General features: G+C 37.1%; 6 protein-coding genes across 6 annotated transcripts; 3 read left to right on the forward strand and 3 right to left on the reverse strand.

The window, feature by feature from the left end:
* Positions 1-1,806: 1,806 nt before the first annotated feature.
* CBG23460 lies at positions 1,807-4,699 on the reverse strand (the record flags this gene model as incomplete). The annotated part of the gene is made up of 4 exons (XM_002636691.1): positions 1,807-2,019; positions 3,695-3,811; positions 4,482-4,583; positions 4,637-4,699. The coding sequence occupies 4 exons, from the start codon at positions 4,697-4,699 to the stop codon at positions 1,807-1,809; spliced, it is 495 nt and encodes a 164-aa protein (XP_002636737.1).
* Positions 4,700-6,241: 1,542 nt separating this feature from the next.
* On the reverse strand, positions 6,242-6,547 carry CBG27032 (the record flags this gene model as incomplete). Its single annotated transcript, XM_045237410.1, has 1 exon — positions 6,242-6,547. One exon carries the CDS (start codon positions 6,545-6,547, stop codon positions 6,242-6,244), a length of 306 nt encoding a protein of 101 aa, XP_045100583.1.
* Positions 6,548-6,606: 59 nt separating this feature from the next.
* Cbr-snb-2 lies at positions 6,607-7,890 on the forward strand (the record flags this gene model as incomplete). Its single annotated transcript, XM_002636690.1, has 3 exons — positions 6,607-6,741; positions 7,580-7,720; positions 7,822-7,890. 3 exons carry the CDS (start codon positions 6,607-6,609, stop codon positions 7,888-7,890), a joined length of 345 nt encoding a protein of 114 aa, XP_002636736.1.
* A 984-nt stretch (positions 7,891-8,874) lies between these two features.
* Positions 8,875-9,555, reverse strand: CBG23458 (the record flags this gene model as incomplete). The annotated part of the gene is made up of 3 exons (XM_002636689.1): positions 8,875-8,982; positions 9,026-9,445; positions 9,490-9,555. The coding sequence occupies 3 exons, from the start codon at positions 9,553-9,555 to the stop codon at positions 8,875-8,877; spliced, it is 594 nt and encodes a 197-aa protein (XP_002636735.1).
* Positions 9,556-10,053: 498 nt separating this feature from the next.
* Positions 10,054-10,733, forward strand: Cbr-tomm-20 (the record flags this gene model as incomplete). Its single annotated transcript, XM_002636688.1, has 3 exons — positions 10,054-10,195; positions 10,260-10,552; positions 10,602-10,733. The coding sequence occupies 3 exons, from the start codon at positions 10,054-10,056 to the stop codon at positions 10,731-10,733; spliced, it is 567 nt and encodes a 188-aa protein (XP_002636734.1).
* A 5,841-nt stretch (positions 10,734-16,574) lies between these two features.
* Positions 16,575-18,546, forward strand: CBG27033 (the record flags this gene model as incomplete). Its single annotated transcript, XM_045237411.1, has 2 exons — positions 16,575-16,669; positions 18,273-18,546. The coding sequence occupies 2 exons, from the start codon at positions 16,575-16,577 to the stop codon at positions 18,544-18,546; spliced, it is 369 nt and encodes a 122-aa protein (XP_045100584.1).
* Positions 18,547-19,641: the final 1,095 nt, after the last annotated feature.

The following is a 19,641-nucleotide window of genomic DNA, read 5'->3' on the forward strand; positions in this document are numbered from 1 at the left end:
CAGACTTCCTTTCGAAATTGGACTGACTTTCTGGAGGAAGTTCTGCAACGTTCTACAAATGTATTCTACCGACAGAAATTCAAATTTTTCAGATTATGGGTGTCTGAATTCCCAACCACCCCATTATTGAATCAGGTTCAATCTTCAATCTAAATTTTTTCCCGATGTAGATGTTCCAGTTATTCTTATTTTCTCTGCAGTAACTTAAATCTGTGTTTTTTCAAAGGTTTCAAGATACGAATCCAAGATTCTGTCTTCTGGAATACAGTATCCCACCATCTCACCTGAATCACATGACAATTGCCTCCTCCCGTCGTTCACGCGCATTTATATATTATTGTTCTAGAGGTCGTTTTCTCGGAATAAGATAGAGAGGGTGTCCCCGGGGTGTCGAACGAACGGAGGTAGAAAGAGAGAAGAAAAAAGGTCACTGATTATCTCGTTTGTACAATCTGAATGTACTTATCCCGTGATGTATTTTGTCATTCCATGACCAGAGTAGATACCTTTGCAGGGGACTCAAAACTTCCCTGGATAACGAATTCAAAATGGATTTCAGGTGTTTTGGCTTTTATGTGTTGAAAATGGCGAAGGTGTTCAAAAGATCGTTATCGAAACGATGCGCGATATTTCTCGATGTTTGGTCATCGGGAATCATCCGGGATGAAGGAAACAGTTTCAGGAGTTACTAGACTATTCAAGAAAATTGTAATGAGTCAAAAAAACTCAGTTTCAGAATCATCAGTAATTTCCATTGAACGTTCTCTGTATCTTTTTCCACCTAATCAAAGGAAATCCTTAGCAATTTCTCTCATTATCCAGCTTCTCCCTCATTTTTACGTCACAACGACGCCAATTCATCCTCAGAATGCAACGACCTTGATAACACCCATAGAAGCAATATTCATAATCATAATAAGAGTCTCCCTGTAAAGGGGCGCCAACCATTCACGCATAATAATCAATCCAGTCTCGGAAAAAGAGGTGCGGTCGAAGCTTTTCCTCCTTTATCACATTTCTTCTCTCTCTCTCGGTTTTTTTCAGGGAATTCCAACGACCTAAAGAAACACCGGCTATGATCTCTATTCTGTTTTATTCTTTTAGATACTCATTTGACGGGATATTAAAACTAGAGAGAATCATCAAATGTTGCAAAGTGTGTCAACGTCTTCAGCCTCATTCTTTCATCTCCAATGGAATCTTCAAACAAAAAAAGAACACCTTTTTGACAGACATATCGAGTTTTTTTCGTTTCCTGCCATTCATCCAGCAACGGTTTTTCTTATCACCAACTTATCAAAGACTGGATTTTTTTAAAGAGAGGTGGACGAGGAGAGTAAATTCTTCAGAATGACACAATCTTGGATTTCGTAACGTTTTGCCGGATGTTTAGGGTTCGTTTAGAGGAATCTAGTTTTCACAGTGATTCTGATGTTGTTCTGGAGTTTCTTTGATTTTTAATTATTCCATATAACGCGGGGAGGCTGAAAATTTTCAGATAATTTTTTTTCCAGGGCTCATTACCAGTTTTCCAAAATCAATAGATATCATCCTATCCGGATTGCACTTTCGTCTATAATTTCCTTGTCTCTTATCATTAATCGTTCATTGACAATTTTCGTTTTCATCTCGATGTTCTCTATTAATCAATCCCCACTTCTCGACACATCAAAACAATAACAACAACAGAGAAGAAGATTCGGATACCCGTTTATATATTCGAATAAAAGACAAATGTTCTCTCGCCCAAATAGATATGCAATCAGTTATTGATTATTTTTTACACAACAAAAGATAAAAGAGTTATCAGTCCGCATGCGACAGTGGAAGTTCGGTATTCATTTCAAACATTGTCTTGAACATTGAAGATTTGCTCATGTTCAGGAAGTATAGGTCTCGATTGATGTCAAGCACGAACTTGACGAGATTTTTACGTTGGAGAGCGACGCAAACCAGAAGCATCGCCACACCAACTCCAAGGAACAGGCATCCGGTAACCACGAATACAGGTTCTTGTTGCTGAAAAAAAAAAAATTTGAATGAAAATTGCAAAATTCTCAATGATTATAACTGAAAAATTTCCAATGCTTTTTACGTTGAGCTAATTTTTCCTGTGAAAAAATAAAAAGGTTGTCAACTGATAAATTGTTTATCATAATATCAGAAATGTTTCGACAGTTGACCCATTTTGATATCTTGCATAGGACCTGAATTAATTTAGCTCAAGCTTGACAGTGTAGGGGCCATGCAGTTACAGGTATTACGGTAGTTTAGAAATCACAGATTTTTGGAGATGCCAATTCGACCGCTTTTTATGAAAGCTTCCGAAAATTCAGAAGTTCTAAAAGTGTTGTGGATTTCATTTTGGGACTTTCAATAATAATTTTAATAATTTTCACTTGACACTATTTTACGAATGCTCTTCCTCCACTAGATAAGCTGAGAAGACGTTCTTACATGTTCTTACAGCAATATTCCTTACAATTAATTAAATAAACACGCCGTTCTATCACATGGGTAATTTGAATCCTAAATCGTTCTCATTTGTCAACTGCCCAATCCCAACAAAAAATCATTCATCAGCTTCTGCTTCATCTGATTTAGCCGATTAGTTAACGCACCCAACATTCCAATGTCCAGCTGTTTTTTTTTGTCCTTTCTCAGATCTTTCTCAGTTTTCTCTAGAAGAAGAAACAAAACGGATCATTTTCCTCCACCTTTTTTGTCCGTTTTTCTCAATTAGACATACCATAATGAGGATGACAGGAAAAGAAAGAACAACGAAAGTGAGAAGCATCCATGAAAAGGAAAAAAGGGAAGCGATAATTTAAGGATGTATAAGAAGATGTGCGGCGTTGATAAGGGATGTCTGCGTTTCTCACAGGTGAACACTATTTCTTTAGGAATGAAAGCGAGAAGAATTGTCACTTTCGAGAAAGAAGCGAATCGGCGTGTGTTCCGTGCGGTTTTCAGTTTTCATGTTTCAGTTTCAACACAATTTCGGGGGATTAAGGAAGACGAATTCGAGACCTGAACTAGAGATATAAAAGTTTATGAGCTTTCCATAAGAACAATTCCGGTTAGCTACTTCTGATAAAAAGTAAACAGTCTGGTAGAGATTTAGGTCTGTAAAAGGGGTCTTGATTTAAAAGATTGCTAAAATTGAAAGCCAGGATTACCCTATTGTCTCTAACAGAAGTCGTCTCATTCCCTGTGAAAGATATTCAAAAGTAAAGATATTCAAACTCATATTCGACATGTTTCATAGGGAATGAGATATATCGGCTCAAAGTAGACGATTTAGGTGACACTCCATTAGAGTGTTCATGGTAATTCTGAAAAGTGAATCTCGACTAGGAGATTGTTAAATTGATTAAAATCTTTCGAAAAACATCCCAAAACAACCTTTTTTATTACCTCTAATCAAACTCTTCAAAACGGCACTTCGTATCAAAAACACCATTATTCTAAATCTTTTCAAACAGGTCGGAATCTTTTCATTTTTTTTATTCATTTTCCTAATTTTGGTGATTGACCAGCGCACACACCCGCAGTGCGCTACTGATTTAGTGAAGGGGGAAACCAGCTGATATAGCCGACGGAAAGCCGAAGAACATAATCAAATTTAAAAGCGATAGGCAACAATGCGTGTATATCTGTCACTCCGACCGTTTCACTCATCTTCTTCACTCACCACGATCAAAACGATAATCCCGCTGAGAATAAGGGTGGTGCCGACGACAAAAAGTCCGGATAGGGCGAGAACTGTCGCCGCTGATGAGGGACCTTTTTTACGGTTCTCTTGTTCGTGCTGCAAATTGAGAAGTTGAAGAAAACAATTAGATATTGTTGAACACTTTTACATGAGGTCTCATTTTATTCAGGAAATTATAATTTCCTGCATAAAATTACAGAAGACAGGCAAATGTGGACGCTCGAACAATGAATTATTGTATGAGTCATGGAAATAAACAACTGATGACGAAAGCGCTGGAATAAACCAGTCCCTCATTTTTAGATCTTTTTTAGGGTCGTTTATTTATTTTATTTGAGAACTTTTCTGAGCAGCGATCTTTGCAAAATAATCGGACCCTATGAAAGTTTTAGATTCCTGAAACAAAAAAAGTTCCTAAATTACGTTCTGTTCAACAATAAAAATTCCAAGTGACCGGAAAATCTGTAATAGAAGTGCCCACACACTGTCAAGTTTGAGCTCAATTATCTCGATTGCTGTGACAGATACCAAAAGTTTGTTAACTGACAAAATATTGATGATGTTATGATAAATAATTTATCAGTTGACAAATTTTCAATATTTTTCACAGGAATTGAGATCATTCAAAGTTTATGGTTCGTGTGGGCTTCTTTAAAAGGAAATACGGTATACTTTGCTTTTCAATTTTTCAATATTTTAAGCGTTCTCCCAATCAATAAAAAAACTGAGCATTGTCCCGAAACTATCCAGAATTTAAAAAACCCACCTTGTCGAAAATTGGAGTTGCCATTCTTCTCAACGGATCTTCCTGTGAACTGTATTCCCTTTGGGGCACTTTGATCTTTTGACTGAGAGCTGGAGAGTGATCCTGAAATCAAAGTGATTGAACTGTTTAATCAAATCCATCTTCTAAATTCAAACCTTGCCATGAGCATCATCATTAAAGTTAATTGTTAGATGAGTTGGTTTCTGGGCTTTATTCATTTTCAGAGACATTTTCAGGATTTTGTAAAAGGTTCAAGTGAGAACAGAATGAAATGATTCAGAGAGATGACTAATCAATGTTTCAAAATTCTCTCTTTCTAAACTCTCTTTGAAGTAATCAATATATTTTGTTATCAACCATCATTTTTCCCTCTCCATCCACATCACTCTGTGTTTGCGCTTCTTCCCTCGCCCCGGAATAATGTTACAGCTTTTCCATGTTTCCCCTTTTTTTTGAATTTAAACCCATCCTTGAATTTCGAAACATTTTTGTTAATAATTGCGTTCCATGTTTTGCGGACTACATTAACATGTCATCATCTCTAATTCAAAATTCGTATATGTTAGACCTTTTCTTTGGCATCCTCTAAAAAGCACTTTTTGTGAATTAAGATCGTCAGGGTCGTTGGTACTAATTCTTCTGCATACTCAATTATTTTACTGGGTCGAAATGATGCTTATTCCAGAACAGCACAAGTCATGGGACGAAAAATGTCATGTCTTGAAAATATGATTGATAAAAAAGACGAAGGAAGCTACATGTTTTGCACAATTGAGACAATTTCCAATTAAATTTTAGTTTATGGGGGAAGGGGGGGGGGTCCGTGTACCACTCCTCAAAATGAAGCTTCTTCACGGGACACCCATTCATATTTTTTTTGGCTCTACGCCTCTCAACCAATTCGTTTTCTCAATTCTTCCCTCCAACATCATTCTCTTCTCGACAGTCACGTCACTTCATCATAGAGCCCCCAACCTCATCTCATACTAAATCTTTCTTTTTTCCTTCTACTATCCATCATCCACTTCTAATTTCCGTTGCTTGTGGTTCTTCGACAATGACACGTCGTAAATTAGGTGGAGTCAGAATGGGAGGAAAGGAAAAAAATGTATACGAGGTGGAAAAAAAGGCAAGCATGAGTGTTTCTGGTTGGCTTTTTGGAGATTCACAAAACGTTTTTTGACTTGCTCAATTTCGAGGAAGCTAGAGAGTGTTCAACATTGCTATCCCAAAAAAATGGGGTCCTTGAGATCTATGGGATTTTCCACAGGGTTCGAACTGCTGTGGTAGGCTGTTGTGCTTCACTGAGAAGGTGAAGTGACGAATTTTTAGGCCGTAAAAACTCACATTTCTGGACGTTCTTAATTTCTGGATGTTCTTAAATTTCTGGACGTTCTTTCCCACCTCAAAAAAATTTTCACTGATCTAAAACTTCGCCGCGTCACTTTCTCACTTGAGCGCTACGGCATATCACAGCAGTTCAAACTTTTTGGAAAACCCCTTAGATCTCAATGACCCCATTTTGTGTGGATAAAGAAGATACTCGCAAGCAAACCCTGTAGTTTTCAAGAGAATTCCAATTAAGCTCATTTAAAAGTACATGTTCCTCACATTTTCAAACTCACTGATATGTGCTAAAAAGGAGCTTCTTCTCAGAATACGTCTAGACGTTGTGAATGATATTGTATCATTTTCTTCTTGTTCTTATTCTTCGATTTCCTTTTCTTTTCTATTTTCTTCTTTTTTATTGTATGTGTCACCTATGTTTTCAAAACGTTTGTATTCCAAAGAAGCGTAGCGGAAAAACTGAGAGGGCATAGAGAGACAACAATTTTTTTTTGCATGGTTATGTTTTTTTTTCTTACCGTCAAATTACTCCTGCTCCCCCTTTTTCTGAGATACGCTTTCTCCGTAAGCCACGCCCACTTTAGACCTACCATAGTATATGGAGAGGTTGGTCTAGACGGCAGCATTGTCGTGTCGAGATGGAGTGGACGGCTCACTGGCACCATCAAAAAATTGTTTCCATTCTCTTCCACCTCGTTTTCGTTGTTGTTGTTGCGCATCATTTTGTATCGTTTTCTGTATCTGGAAATTGCTAGACCGTTTCAGAGAGGGTTTTACGATGTCTTCAAACGACCAAGGAGCCCCAAGAGATGTTGAATCGGGAGCCGGTGATATTTCATCGGGAGGAACTTACAACTCAAAACGGATTCAGATGACTAAGGCTCAAGTTGATGAAGTCGTCAACGTCATGAAGGTGAGTAGGAGAAGATCGAGGGTGGGGATAAATATAAAAAGGGTGTAGGATTCAAAGAAATATAATTTGTAAATGAATAAAAATTTCTGAAGCTAATGGAACACTATCGTTCATGATAATCACTGATTGAGTCTTAGAAATATTACCAATGGAAATAGGGCATTTAAAAACTTAATGTCTATAGGAGACATCACACGGAGAATTTTGAAAAGAATCATACGATGATCGCGCTGGAGATTCTAGGAGTCCGGTTTTTACACATTTGAAATGTCGGATTTTTTAATGACATATTTTTTCGATGGCAGAAATTTTTTTTTTACTTCAAACGGTTTTTGGAAACACAAATAAAGTAATACTAAATAGCCGGGCCTAAACAGAGCCTAGCTTTGAAAGTTCTCTAATAAAAATTCATCATATGCTTGCACTTTGAGCTCAATTATCTCTATTGCTGTGAAAGATATCAAAAGTTTGTCAACTGATAAAATATTGGGGATGTTATGATGATTAGTTCATCAGTTGACAAAACTTTGGTAACTTACACAGTAATCGAGATAATTGAGCTAAAAGTTGACGGTTTGGGTGGGCTACATTAGAGAAAAAACGGTAGTAAAGGTTGTAGATAAATCTCTGTAAGAAATGACATAGAATTCAATTTTTGAAAACAAACTGATCCGAAAAAAAGGTCACGACACTTTTGTGTGTTGTACTATTTTGAATTCTCCATGTTTCCCTATCCTATCAACCGGGGCATCTTCAAGTTAAGTAAACACTCCGGAACGTAGAAGGTGTGAGAAAGAGGAGATGCAGAGAATCTTTTGAAAATTAAATGTGATTTCAGAACAATGTGAACAAGGTTATGGAGCGTGAAGCTCAACTCAGCTCCCTGGACCATCGTGCCGATGCTCTTCAGAGCGGAGCTTCTCAGTTCCAGCAGTCATCTCGCACTCTTCGTCAGAAGTACTGGTGGCAGAATGCTCGTGTAAGTTTGTTTTTTAATGAATTTCGGATTGATCCTCAAAACTAACTTTCAAAAAAGAGAGGGTGCACCTAATTCACAACTACCAACATATGTCTATTCAGATGATGATCATTATCGCCATTATCGTCGTTCTCCTCATCGGAATCATCATCCTCTGGATTTCCAACTAAATAGGAATCAAACCTAATAATTTGATCAAACCTAATAATTCCCCTTTACTCTGCATAACTCACCTGACTAACTTTGTACTATTTTTGCACATTCCTAAAATTAGCCTGCTTTCTCAAAAGTAGTCGTCACGTTAACTTGAATTCTCCCCAACCCGATTTTCCGAGAATTCTCTCACGGCACAGTAACCGGTGCACCCTAATTTTGTAGTTTTTCCCAACGATAAAAACCCAATGATACGATAACAACGAAATAAAGATGAAAAATGTGGAAATATAATTTGGAAACAGGAGCCCAGGTCACAATATATGAGGCTATATGAGCTCCGTTGCCTGCCGAGCACATACACACGCCAGGCATATAAAAATCAATTGAGCAAACAGTGTGAAATTCGGACTCGTTTCGCCAAACATCTGTTTAGTTTTTGTTAGTCACTAAGCACAAAGAGAACTGGGAGAAAAATGAAATGACGAGAGTTCAGTTATATTTTTATGAGAACTGATGAAAAATAACAACAAAAATATATGGGTGGGAGAGAGATGGTGAATAGAAAATGGAAGAATTGAGGTAAAGTGAAAAATATATTAGACAAGAAGGACGGAAACCAATTGTAGTCTCTCAGAAAGCATTCATACAAAGATAATGTTTCCGATTGCATAACAAAAAAGTTTGAGTACCGTAATAGGATCTCACCCTATGCGTGCTCTTTAAGCTCAATTATCTCGGTTTCTTCAATAGATATCGAAAACTCGTCAACTGATAAAATGTACTTGAAAAGATGAGTCTTCTATTTTTCGATTAGTATCACAAGAACTTGCTTCTACCGTTGCAAAAATTACTGTAGTTTTCAAAGCAAAAGCTTTCTATTGTAATTGTCGTTTATTCAACGGGACAAGGATTACCGTAGTTTTTTGAACCAACCAGGTCCAAATTTTACTGGAGTTTTTCGTTTAAAAAATTCAAGTAATCTAGAATAGTTCATTTATTCAAGTAAACATTCCGTCATTGATATGATAGTTCTGTAAAAGAGACAAAGCTGTGAAAAGAAGAGTTACAATAAATGGTCCAACAATGTGAGCAATCTCGACATTTCCCTAAAAATACATTGAAATTACAACAATTTTCGAATCCACTTACATGACCGAAATGCATTCTTTCTCTACTCCTTTGCACAAAACTTGCAGTATTCTTCAATAATTCATCCATTTCCTCATTTTCTCCAAAGAAGATGTTCCACAACCACGAACGGAACATTTCATCTGAATCGTTCTCACAACAAAGGGTACCATAGTAGACTCCTTCATTGTATCGGTGGGCACATTTATGGACTCCTGATTTCTGGCATAGTTCCTTGAATCCAGTTTCAGTCAAATTGAATGGAAGCAAAGCTGACGGAGAAGCACATCCAGATGAGAAAAGAAACGAAAATTGCTCATTTCTATAGATTTCAGTGAGCCCGATTTGTTGAAAACATGAATTGAATGTGGAATTGCATTTGTCGTAATGGAAGATGCGGTTTTCTTTTTGTAGGGTCCTCGATATCATTGGACAAGAAACCTGAGAATGTCACAACTACAGTAACCAAGACAATAGTCACTCACATTTTTCGACCCATTTATCAGTGGAAGCAGCACAAATATCATAGATATCTGAATCAGAATTTTCATTTTTATTGTTCACTTTGTATTTTGTTTTTTTTCTCTTTACAATTTTAGCATTAAAATAGTCATTCACTTTGGTGGGTGTAACCACGTCATCTAACCTAAATTTCGATTGAACTATGTTTTTTTTTCTTACTATTAACTTAATAAGACATGTGAAGTGTCTCATAAAGAGTCCTTATTTTATTCAACTATGAAAATCTTTTTTCAAACACTGCGCGCTTTTGTTGAAAATAGTGCGCAAACCCTCTGCTGACCCATTTCTTGAGTTTTGCTGGCGTCTTTCTGAAATGCGCAAAATTGGAGTTTTTCAGTGATTGCTTTTAAGCTCAATTTTTGGTATTTTCAGAAAATAATATTTGCTGAAATTAGTTTATAATTCATTCTTTTATTTATTGGCGTAGATTATCTCAAAAAACACTGAAATAATCATATTTATGATGCAAATTCAAGCTTTTCTTTATTCTGTACGAAATAAAATGTTCAATGTATATTTTTTCAGAAATGACCGACACACTTTTTGGATTCAACAAATCGAATGTCGTGTTGGCAGCCGGTGTCGCCGGTGCTGCATTCCTCGGGTATTGCATCTACTTCGATCACAAGCGAATCAACGCTCCAGATTATAAGGACAAGATTCGGCAAAGTGGGTTTTGGGTTATTTCTTTGTTTCGATTCGCATAACTTTATTGATTTTGCAATTGTTTCAGAGAGACGCGCTCAAGCAGGATCCGGGGGAATGGCTGCTCGTCGTCCGCCCGCAGGTGGTAACGAGATGGCCCCAGACGTTACCGATCCAAGTCAAATGCAAAGGTTCTTCTTGCAAGAGGTTCAGCTCGGAGAAGAGTTGATGGCCGCTGGAAATGTGGAAGAGGGAGCAGTGCATATTGCCAACGCCGTCATGCTGTGCGGAGAATCTCAACAACTTCTTTCCATCTTCCAGCAGACATTGTCAGAAGAACAGTTCCGCGCTGTTGTTCAACAACTGCCATCAACACGTGAAGTGAGTTTTTGGCTTTCTTATTCAGAAGAAACATTCGGTGTATTTACAGCGTCTGGCTGATATGTTCGGAGCTAGAGCTGACGAAGCCGAGAATGAGCCACCACTCGTTCAATATCTCGGAGATGGACCACCACCAGCACAAATTCAAGAGCTTATCGATGATACTGATGACTTGGAGTAATTATTTAACTGTTTTCTACGTACTACTGTTTGTTTTGTTTCGTATTTGATTTTCCCCAAACTGTTTAGTTTAGACATCCCCCTCCTCACGGATCCTCATTTGTCTGTTGCTCTTATTCCGTTCCATATTCATCTTACACACCCGATAATAAACATAGTAGCCCACCGAAATGATCTTTTGATGTGATATACTCGGAATTCTTGATAATCAGTTCCTGGTTCAGATTTTCCGCTCCGATGAGCACTTCTAACGAGCTCTCTCCTTACTATAGGGTCTCTTCTCCCGTTTTTCATTGCATTTCGAGGTCGCCGTCTCGATTTGCCAGGTGTGAGGACGTCAAGACACCCTGTCATTTACCCAAGGCTCTTTTTTTCTCTATCTTTTTCCACCTCCTTGTTCCACACGCGATGTTCATCTCAATTCAACCGGTTTATGGATCAGACTTCTTTTTCTGACCACTCTCCATTTTTTATTAAGCTCGAGGGTCGTCTCTTTTTGAGACCAACTCGTTCGTTTTTCACTTTTCTATGCAATTTTGTCTACAGCATCCCACCCCGTGCACTATCCATAGCAACAAATCCCGAAACGTCTCAAATGGACTTCTCGGATGGCCGAAAATCGGAAAGAGAAAAGGAGGAGTTCTCTCGGAGAGTAGGTTGTCATGACCATGGATTTTGACGACTTGTGATGAGTGAAAGAAGTTATTCCGCAAAGAGTGAGGAGCCCAGTTGACGAACATCTCATTTCTGTCATTTTGGCATCTTCCAAACATTTTGTGGTTTGGCGAAAAATAATTTATCTCAATAGTTCCTTTGAAAACTTATACTTTGAATTTTCTAAGCAACTGAAGTGTTTTATTTTTCAGCGAAAGGTCAGAACTAAAAATTCTAGCTCCATTAATTCGTTAAACTTTTCTTAAAGGCGGAAAAGCGAAACTCCGTAATCTTTGATCCAGCTCCGATCAAACTCCGTAATCTTTGATCCAACTCCGTAATCTTTGAGCTGTGGAAGAGAAACGCCGGTGGCCATGGCCGAAGGCCCCACAGCGACAACTACCGTAACCTATAAATGTTTTTATTTCCCGTGTTTGATTTCTCGTGCTTCACCGCTTTTCGTTGAATTATGGGTTTTTACCCAAAAAATTTTTTAAACGAAATTTTTTGATAAAGGAAAAATTGACTTAAAAACGCACGCTATTTCAAACAGCCTGATCGGAAAACGCGCCCCAGCGAACGTGAGAAATCACTGCTCAACGTGTCAAATTTTCGCTGGCTGAGGATCAAACTTTTAAACGTTGGGCGAAAAAATTGCGAGTTACAATACGTTGATTAAAAATATATAGGTCAAATCCACGTCAACATTTGAATTATTAAATTTCGCCTGGCCTAAAAGTTATCTGGGGCGCGGTTTTCGACCCGTTGGTTTGAAACACCGTGAGAACGTAAATCCTGAAAATAAACATATTTTTAGGTTACGGTAGTTGTCGTTGTTGGACCTTTTACCGGCGTTTTTCTTCCACAGCTCCGATTTTTTGTACCAGAATAATAACAGTGTGAAAAGTGTCAAACTCGCTAATCCGCTAAACTAACTTTTCACACCTCTGCCTGCCCCATCTCATTTTTCTCTCTCTGATTTGTAACCATCACTTTTCTTCGTTCATCCATCATATGTTTTGTTTGAACATCGCTGATCGTTCTGGCCCTCTTGGCGGTCCGCTCCTCATCATCACTGCGCCGTGTGCTTCTCTCTGCTAACAGCGGAGCACCACTAATAAAAAAAAATATAGAAAAATCGTCATCGGTCCAACGACAAAGTGTAGACAATTTTCAACATTTTCATCATCATTGTGACTGCTTTGCGGTCTAGCGAGGCGTTGGAAGAGACGGCTCGAATTTCCGTCGAGATCCACATGTTGGAAGAAGAAGAAAAAGAAGCGATAGATAATAGCGAAAAGAGGGGGCAGGATGAATTTTGAAGAGAGTACTTTTGGCACATAAGGTGACCACACTCGTATTCTGATTAATCGTCTTGATTTCATGTTCAACAAACTTTTTCAAGAGGTTTCTTTTTTTATTAATCGTAAACCTGAAATAGACAGACCCTTTGACTGTAACTTTTTGTTCAATTTTCTCGATTCCTGTCATAGATATGGGAAAACTGTCAACTGATAAATTGTTTATCATAATATCAGAAATAATTTATCAGTTGACTATTTTTTGATATCTTTCAGAGGAATCGAGATAATTGAGCTCAAAGCAGATGGTTCCGGTGGTCTTCTATTAGAGGAGATACGGTATTTTCTGATACTATCCCTAGTTACGAAATGTCATTTTGAAATATTCTAAAAATTATTCTTTTCAATTTGTTTCTTGATATTTACCTGCGTTTTCTTACGAACAAAGCAAATGTTCACTACAACTTTGGAAACCAATCATCAGTATCGATCCACTTTTGAAATTCAGTTTTCTTATCGTTAATATAAAAAATTGCCTACAGTATCCTCCTAACTAATTACCTTTTTTTGTATAAAGTAACACCTTTCTACAACTTTCATGTAAAGGTAAATTTCCCTGTTAAGACTCACATTTTTATGAAAATACTAAATTTACTGTTCCATGGAAACATTTTTATATTCCGGTGGTCTTTACTCTGTTTTTTTCTCGTTTCCCGAAACTCTCTCGCACCAACCGCTTCTCGCCATAATTCACAAATTTGGACCAGTTTTTGCGGGGCTTTAGGTGTGTGAAGTCCCACACGACCACTACCGCCACCTTCACCTCGCAAATAATAGGCCATGGGCCTTTAGAAAAAAAAGAAATCGCCAGTGCCCCTTCTTTCTACACACAACCAGTATGAGCACCTTCTTCTTCTTCTTCGGTTTGGAAGAGACATAATTGTGGTGAAATGACAGACAGACGCACCCCTAGTAGCGCTACCGAGTACACCTTATATAGACGTCATCTACCGGATACCTCAGTTTTTTTCTTGTCCTTCTCCAACTGAATATTTATTTATTTATTCTTGTTTTGTGTTCTTTTTCTGTACTACGAAAAACCCAAGAGAGAGAGAGAGCATTCAGAGAAATGTATAAAAAGTTTTGAATTGACATGGATAATCAGGTTGATGTTTGATTTAGTCCCTAGCAACAAGTAAAACACATGTTCCACTGATCAATTTACACGCGTCAGTCAATTTTCGGAAGGACATTTTCAGCTGGGCATTTGTGACCAGAAATAAGTATTGAGTCCAGATTTAGGTTTTTAGTATAATCGGAATCTAGTGATATATAATTTCCGGTAAAAAGAAATTGTGTACTTTTTAGGCCTAGCTGGAATTTCGAGAATCCGATTTCAACTTTTTTTTGAATCTTAAAAATATCGTTTTCGTTTGACCTCATTTTTAGCTGCATCCAAAAATGTGTTTTCAACAATTAGCTTGATCATCCATAATACAGTTCTTATTCTAATAGACTCCCATCCGAACTTTGAGCTCAATTATTTCGATTTCTGTCAAAGATGTTGAAAATTTCTCAACTGATAAACTATGTATCACAATATATAACTAATGTTTTATCAGTTCTCAATTTTTTTATATCTTTTACAGGAACTAAGATAATTAATATCAATGTCGACAATTTGAGGGGGTGTCTTTTCGAGGGAAACCGGTAGTCAGCGACCTGTCACACAGACTTTATGACTATTAAGTTGTCAATATATGACATTTAGTTTTGAACTAATCTGGATTTATCCGGTTCAGGGTACTTTTTCCGTGGACCCTCTGAATACTTTTAAACCAAATAATTGAAATGAGTGACAGATACCGTGAATACTGTGCTCTCAAGTTTGAGCTCGATTATCTCACTCACTATGCAAGATGTCAAAACTGTGCCAACTAATAAAATGTTTATGAGATTATGGTAAACAATTTAGCAGTTGACAACGTTTTTATAGCTTTGACAGGAACCGAGAAAAATCGGCTCGAAATGTGAAGGGCGCCTTTATATTACAGGTTTTACGGTATTCCAAGAGATGGATAACAACGAAATATTGCGAAAAAATAAAGCAAATAATTGAATTAGAACTGTTGTGGTATTTAGCTATTTTTTTTTTGGAATGCTTCGATTTCAAATCTCCAGTTTAAGGTTCAAAAGATCGTTTGAACTAATTTCTCTTTCTGGTAGCATTTCCTACACCCGATTCTAAGCAACTATCTAACTTCATGCCAAGTTCTTGATTCAATATTTATCCATCCAGATTTCTTTTTCTCTTTCTCATATCATATGGACCCTCACTCATTATTTCTGACAACAACGTTCTCCTCCTGCCTATGGTATTCAGGTAAACAAACGAAATTGAAGCAAAAGGAAGAATAGAAAGACGTGGTGCATGTTAGATTGCCATTGGAGAACACTGAATTATCCTTTCTTGCTCTCAGTGTCACCTCCTGAATAAGTGTATAGTATGTTTACCTTTCTGTCATCAACGTCTTCCTTTCTCGTCATCATCATCATCATCGTTTTTCACGAATTCTGAGCAATTATTCTGCTGGAGCCATGAGCAGTGAGACCTTCCTGTAAACCTGCAAAAACTTGAAAAACTACTACTAGTTGTGGGTGAGTTGGGTGACTTGGCGACCTGAAGAGGTCTTCATGTGGTTCTCAATGACAAATGGTTCTATGTGACGGGTGGCGCCAAAACTTCCCCATATATACATAGTAGTATCTCGATTTATGTAGTGTAGACCTCTTCTTTTTACTCTTTCCCGGTTTTTTTCATTGCTCTGAAGTGTTCTTGATTTTTAAATATCATGTTGAAAAAAAACATTGAGTGCTCCTCTTCAAAACTCCTCGTTTATTCATCTTCTTTAGCTCCTCTTTTCTTTTCCACCACTAAAATAATACAATTAAAATGAAATAATACTTTTGAAAAGTCTGGAGAAAATTAGTGAGATAGAATTGGGTTGAGTGGAGTGTGTCAGAGTGCCATGGACATGTCTAATAGTCATCATAAGAGAGAAAGAGTTCATACTTCTTATTCAGAGTTCACATATCCCTATCTCTTCTTCTTCTTCTTCTGGAGCTCTCGATTCTAGATCTCACTTGCACACACACACGTATGTCGTTGTCTTTTCCTTCTTTTTCCGACGTATTCTTTTCGAATCGCTTTGTTTTATTCTTATTATAACACTTGAATTCCTACGCAAGTCTATGTCTCATATTCAATCTATAATTTTTTTCTGGAAATTAAAATGATATTAATTAATTTTTTGGAGAGGTCTTTGAAGTCTGAGATCAAACATTCAGGAAACGGATTGTGATCTCTGCCTGGATTCTTGAACTGAAACATCTGAAATAAAAACTCCTTCTAATACTCTCCTACAGTAAAACCTCTAATAGAAGGGCCCTCTAACTTTTGAGCCAATTTATCTCGATTCTCGTGAAAGATATCAAAAAGTTGTCCACTGATAAATTGTTTATCATAATATCAGAAATGCTTTTTCAGTTGACATATTTTTGCTACCTTGCATATGGTCCAAGATAAAATTGCTCAAACAAAGAGGGCCCTTCTATGACAGGTTTTTTTTTCTTTTTAACTTCAAAATCTATCTGAAATGGCTAATTCCTTCTATCTTTTTTTTTGCTAAATATTATCCAGCATTCTATTTCCTTAACCTATCACTTTATCATAAAATGATTTCAGAATACGGTCCAGCTTCTCACCATAAGCAGCGCCTTCTCTTTCTGGATGAAACTCCCGGTGGATAGCGGTTGAATGTGATTGCTACCTCTGGCTCCTGAGCACAATAAATCTCAGTTTCAGTAATTAGTTTTCATCTATCAAAATGAAACAATTTGTGGCAGTACCAGCAACCAGTCGGAGCGGCACGATGAAGCAACCACTCATCGGAACATTCATCGCTCCACCGCCAATTCCACCGTAAGATTTTTATACAAATCTGGCATAAATTAAGCTAAATGTTTGAAAACTCTTGATACCGTATCCGATCAGATTTCCACTTATTCTTCAGTTTTTTTTGATTCCTGACTCCTGAATTCCTAATTTTTCATTTAAAGAAATTTTCATACAATTTCATAGCTTTTGTGGTCCACTGCCAGAGACAGTGACACAATTGTTTCGACGTCGAAAACAAGAGAGAAAACGATGAAGAGTTCAACGAATGTGAGGAATTAGAAACTGTGCACCTAAATGTCAATAGAAAGAACATTGACTTATTACTATTACTAAGTCTTTATTAAATATAATTATAGAGAAAAGGTTAGCGAAAGATGACTTGAGGTCATCTCAAAGATAAGAGAGAATTAATGTGACATGTTTGAGCAGGTGACTTGAACTTGGCGCCGGAGAAGCGTGTTGTTGGTGGAGTGTACGCACGAGACGCTTCAAACTGGTGACGTTGGCGGGGGTTTGAATGCAGACCGTTGGGGTGTAAAAGATCTGAAGAAACCTGAAAGAACATTAGAGAGGATTTTCCTCATTTGAGATTAAAGACTCGTGGAATATGTGATATTCCACGACAATAGCCACCCCCATGCGTAGTAATAGATAGAACATAGAGCGGTGTCCGTCGGGCTGGCGACGAATAAATAATAACATAAAATAGGCGAAAGACGAGATGAATTGAAGAAGAGACAAGGATGTAATAGAGTCCCCGTGAGCATTTTTTGGACACATTCTGTTGGGTGCTCCTGTGAGACGAAGGATCTTTAAAAAGGCGTCATGAGCTATATGAATGACTATTTGACGCCTTTGATAATGCCCAATCTGTTTGCTCATCGCTATGAGTGAGTTTTTAAACATCCTAACTACCATAGTTTTTTTGGCCCATGAAAAATTAGTTATATCTTTCGATAACTGAAAAAAATTGTCTGACTATGGTCTCAGAATAAGTCCGATAGATCTGAATAAAAAAAATAAGTCCGATAGCTCTGAATAACACTGTATCGTATGAATTCGCTCATTTTTTATCTCGGTTATTGAGATAGACTTTGTTTAGAAAAATTATACAAACTAATATTTTTTTAATGCCAATTAATCATTAGGTGCTTAATTAAGTTCTGGAACCTCAGAAATAAAACTACTCATACGGAATCAGGTTCTCATTTTGTTTTGGGTCCATGCGTCCGGCTTCGAATAAAACTCTAATAATAAGATAGTAATCTTATCATTTTCAGAAGAATTGTTCGAAACAATTGAAATCAATCGAAACTACTGTAAACATCCAAAAGTTTAAGGTTAAAATGAATCTTCTGGGTTGATAAATCATAAGAAATTCACCTTAAAATCTGTAAAAGAACGGCCTTAGAATTCTTTTGTACCTTTCGTCCAAACTTAAAAATTGAAACATCTACTTAACCAGTCACCTTAAAACTTGTAATAGAAGGGCATCACAGGCTGTCAAGTTTGAGCTTACTTATCTCAATTTCTATGCAAGATATACAAATGTTAGAATACAGGTTTTACGGTATTAACATATACACGTTTTGGGCTTTAAAACTAACTTCTAATGATTATTTTTCAGATCACTACCACAGAGTTACCGCGAATCGGACTTTTCGAACCGGAATTCGATGCACACAGCTAGATCAACACGTCTTGAAGAGTCAGTTTTTCTTCCGTTTTCTTTTTTGGATCTTGTCCTTTTTGACGGCTCTTCGTTGTCGTCTCTCACTCGCTTATTCAATAATCAGTTTACTACTTCTGTGCCCGTTTCGAACAACTCCCGACTCCAAAAAGTTTTTGGGTCGGGAGCCTCCGCGCGATGCTCTTCGACAGAGGGAGTTCTGACAATTTAATCCAGACATTTATATGTCGCCGGAACATTATTTTTTCTGGTGGTTCTCCGCCCGTTTTATCGATATTTCATGTTTTTATTTTCTGGAGCTATTCTTAACAGTTATTGTATTCCACTCGAGAGCACTTGCTCACATCATTTATCGAGTACTTACCCAATACATACACCCATGCTTCAAAAGTCAAAAAAAGAAGAGAATAACGCTGAAAGAAACAGTGAGTAGAAAAGTTGAGTGTGATGAACGAAACGAAACAGGCGGTATAGTTATGAATAAACTATTGGCACGCACTTTGCGCCCAGGGGCATCCGACAACTACCACCATCACAATGAAAGCAACGAAGCTTGCAAAGCACTTTTTGTTTCTATTTTTCATCATCCGAGACACTCTCGATCTATCCTTTTTCACACTTTTCATTGACTAGATTATACTTTTTAATTATCATGACAAAGTTTGATTTGAGAATTTCTTCCGGGGAGTATGGTAGAAATTTTTTAAAAAGTCAAATGAGTCTACCTTTCAAATCAGTTCGTTTTTTTGGTCAGATTTTTAATAATACAACTTTTTGAAGAGCCCTCGAAAAAAATTAAGACATTCCATGAATATATGTACAGTATTACTTTTTAAATATCTCTTCAAACCATACTTGTGGGCCGGACCTGATTTTGCGAGCACCTTGTTTTTACAAGTATGATCAAAAAGTTTAGTATAAGTACAGTAGCGGACGAAAATACATTTGATATTTTCAGTGGAAAATAGTTATCTTCGAAATTCTGAAAAAAAACCTAGAATTTTTCAATTTGTCTCTAAAAATTTCAGAAGATACTAAACCAAAATATATTCATTTTGGAATTGTTAGTTTTTTTTTGGTGGGCCACTCCTAAAAAACTAAAAAAAACTAAACTAAAAAAAAATTCGGGTCAATCGAAAAATTTTGACCCTATTCTAACGAAAAATAAAAAGTTATTTTTGTCCGGCACTGTATTCGAAAATAAATAGATGAAATTTCTTCCAGAAAAAAACGTTTTTCTGAAAAATCCATGATCCTACACCAGACCACTGCTTATCTCTCGAGCAACAACTGACAAACTGAAGGA

Source organism: Caenorhabditis briggsae (genome assembly GCF_000004555.2).
Source record: "Caenorhabditis briggsae complete genome, chrV, whole genome shotgun sequence".
Lineage (NCBI taxonomy): Eukaryota > Metazoa > Nematoda > Chromadorea > Rhabditida > Rhabditidae > Caenorhabditis > Caenorhabditis briggsae.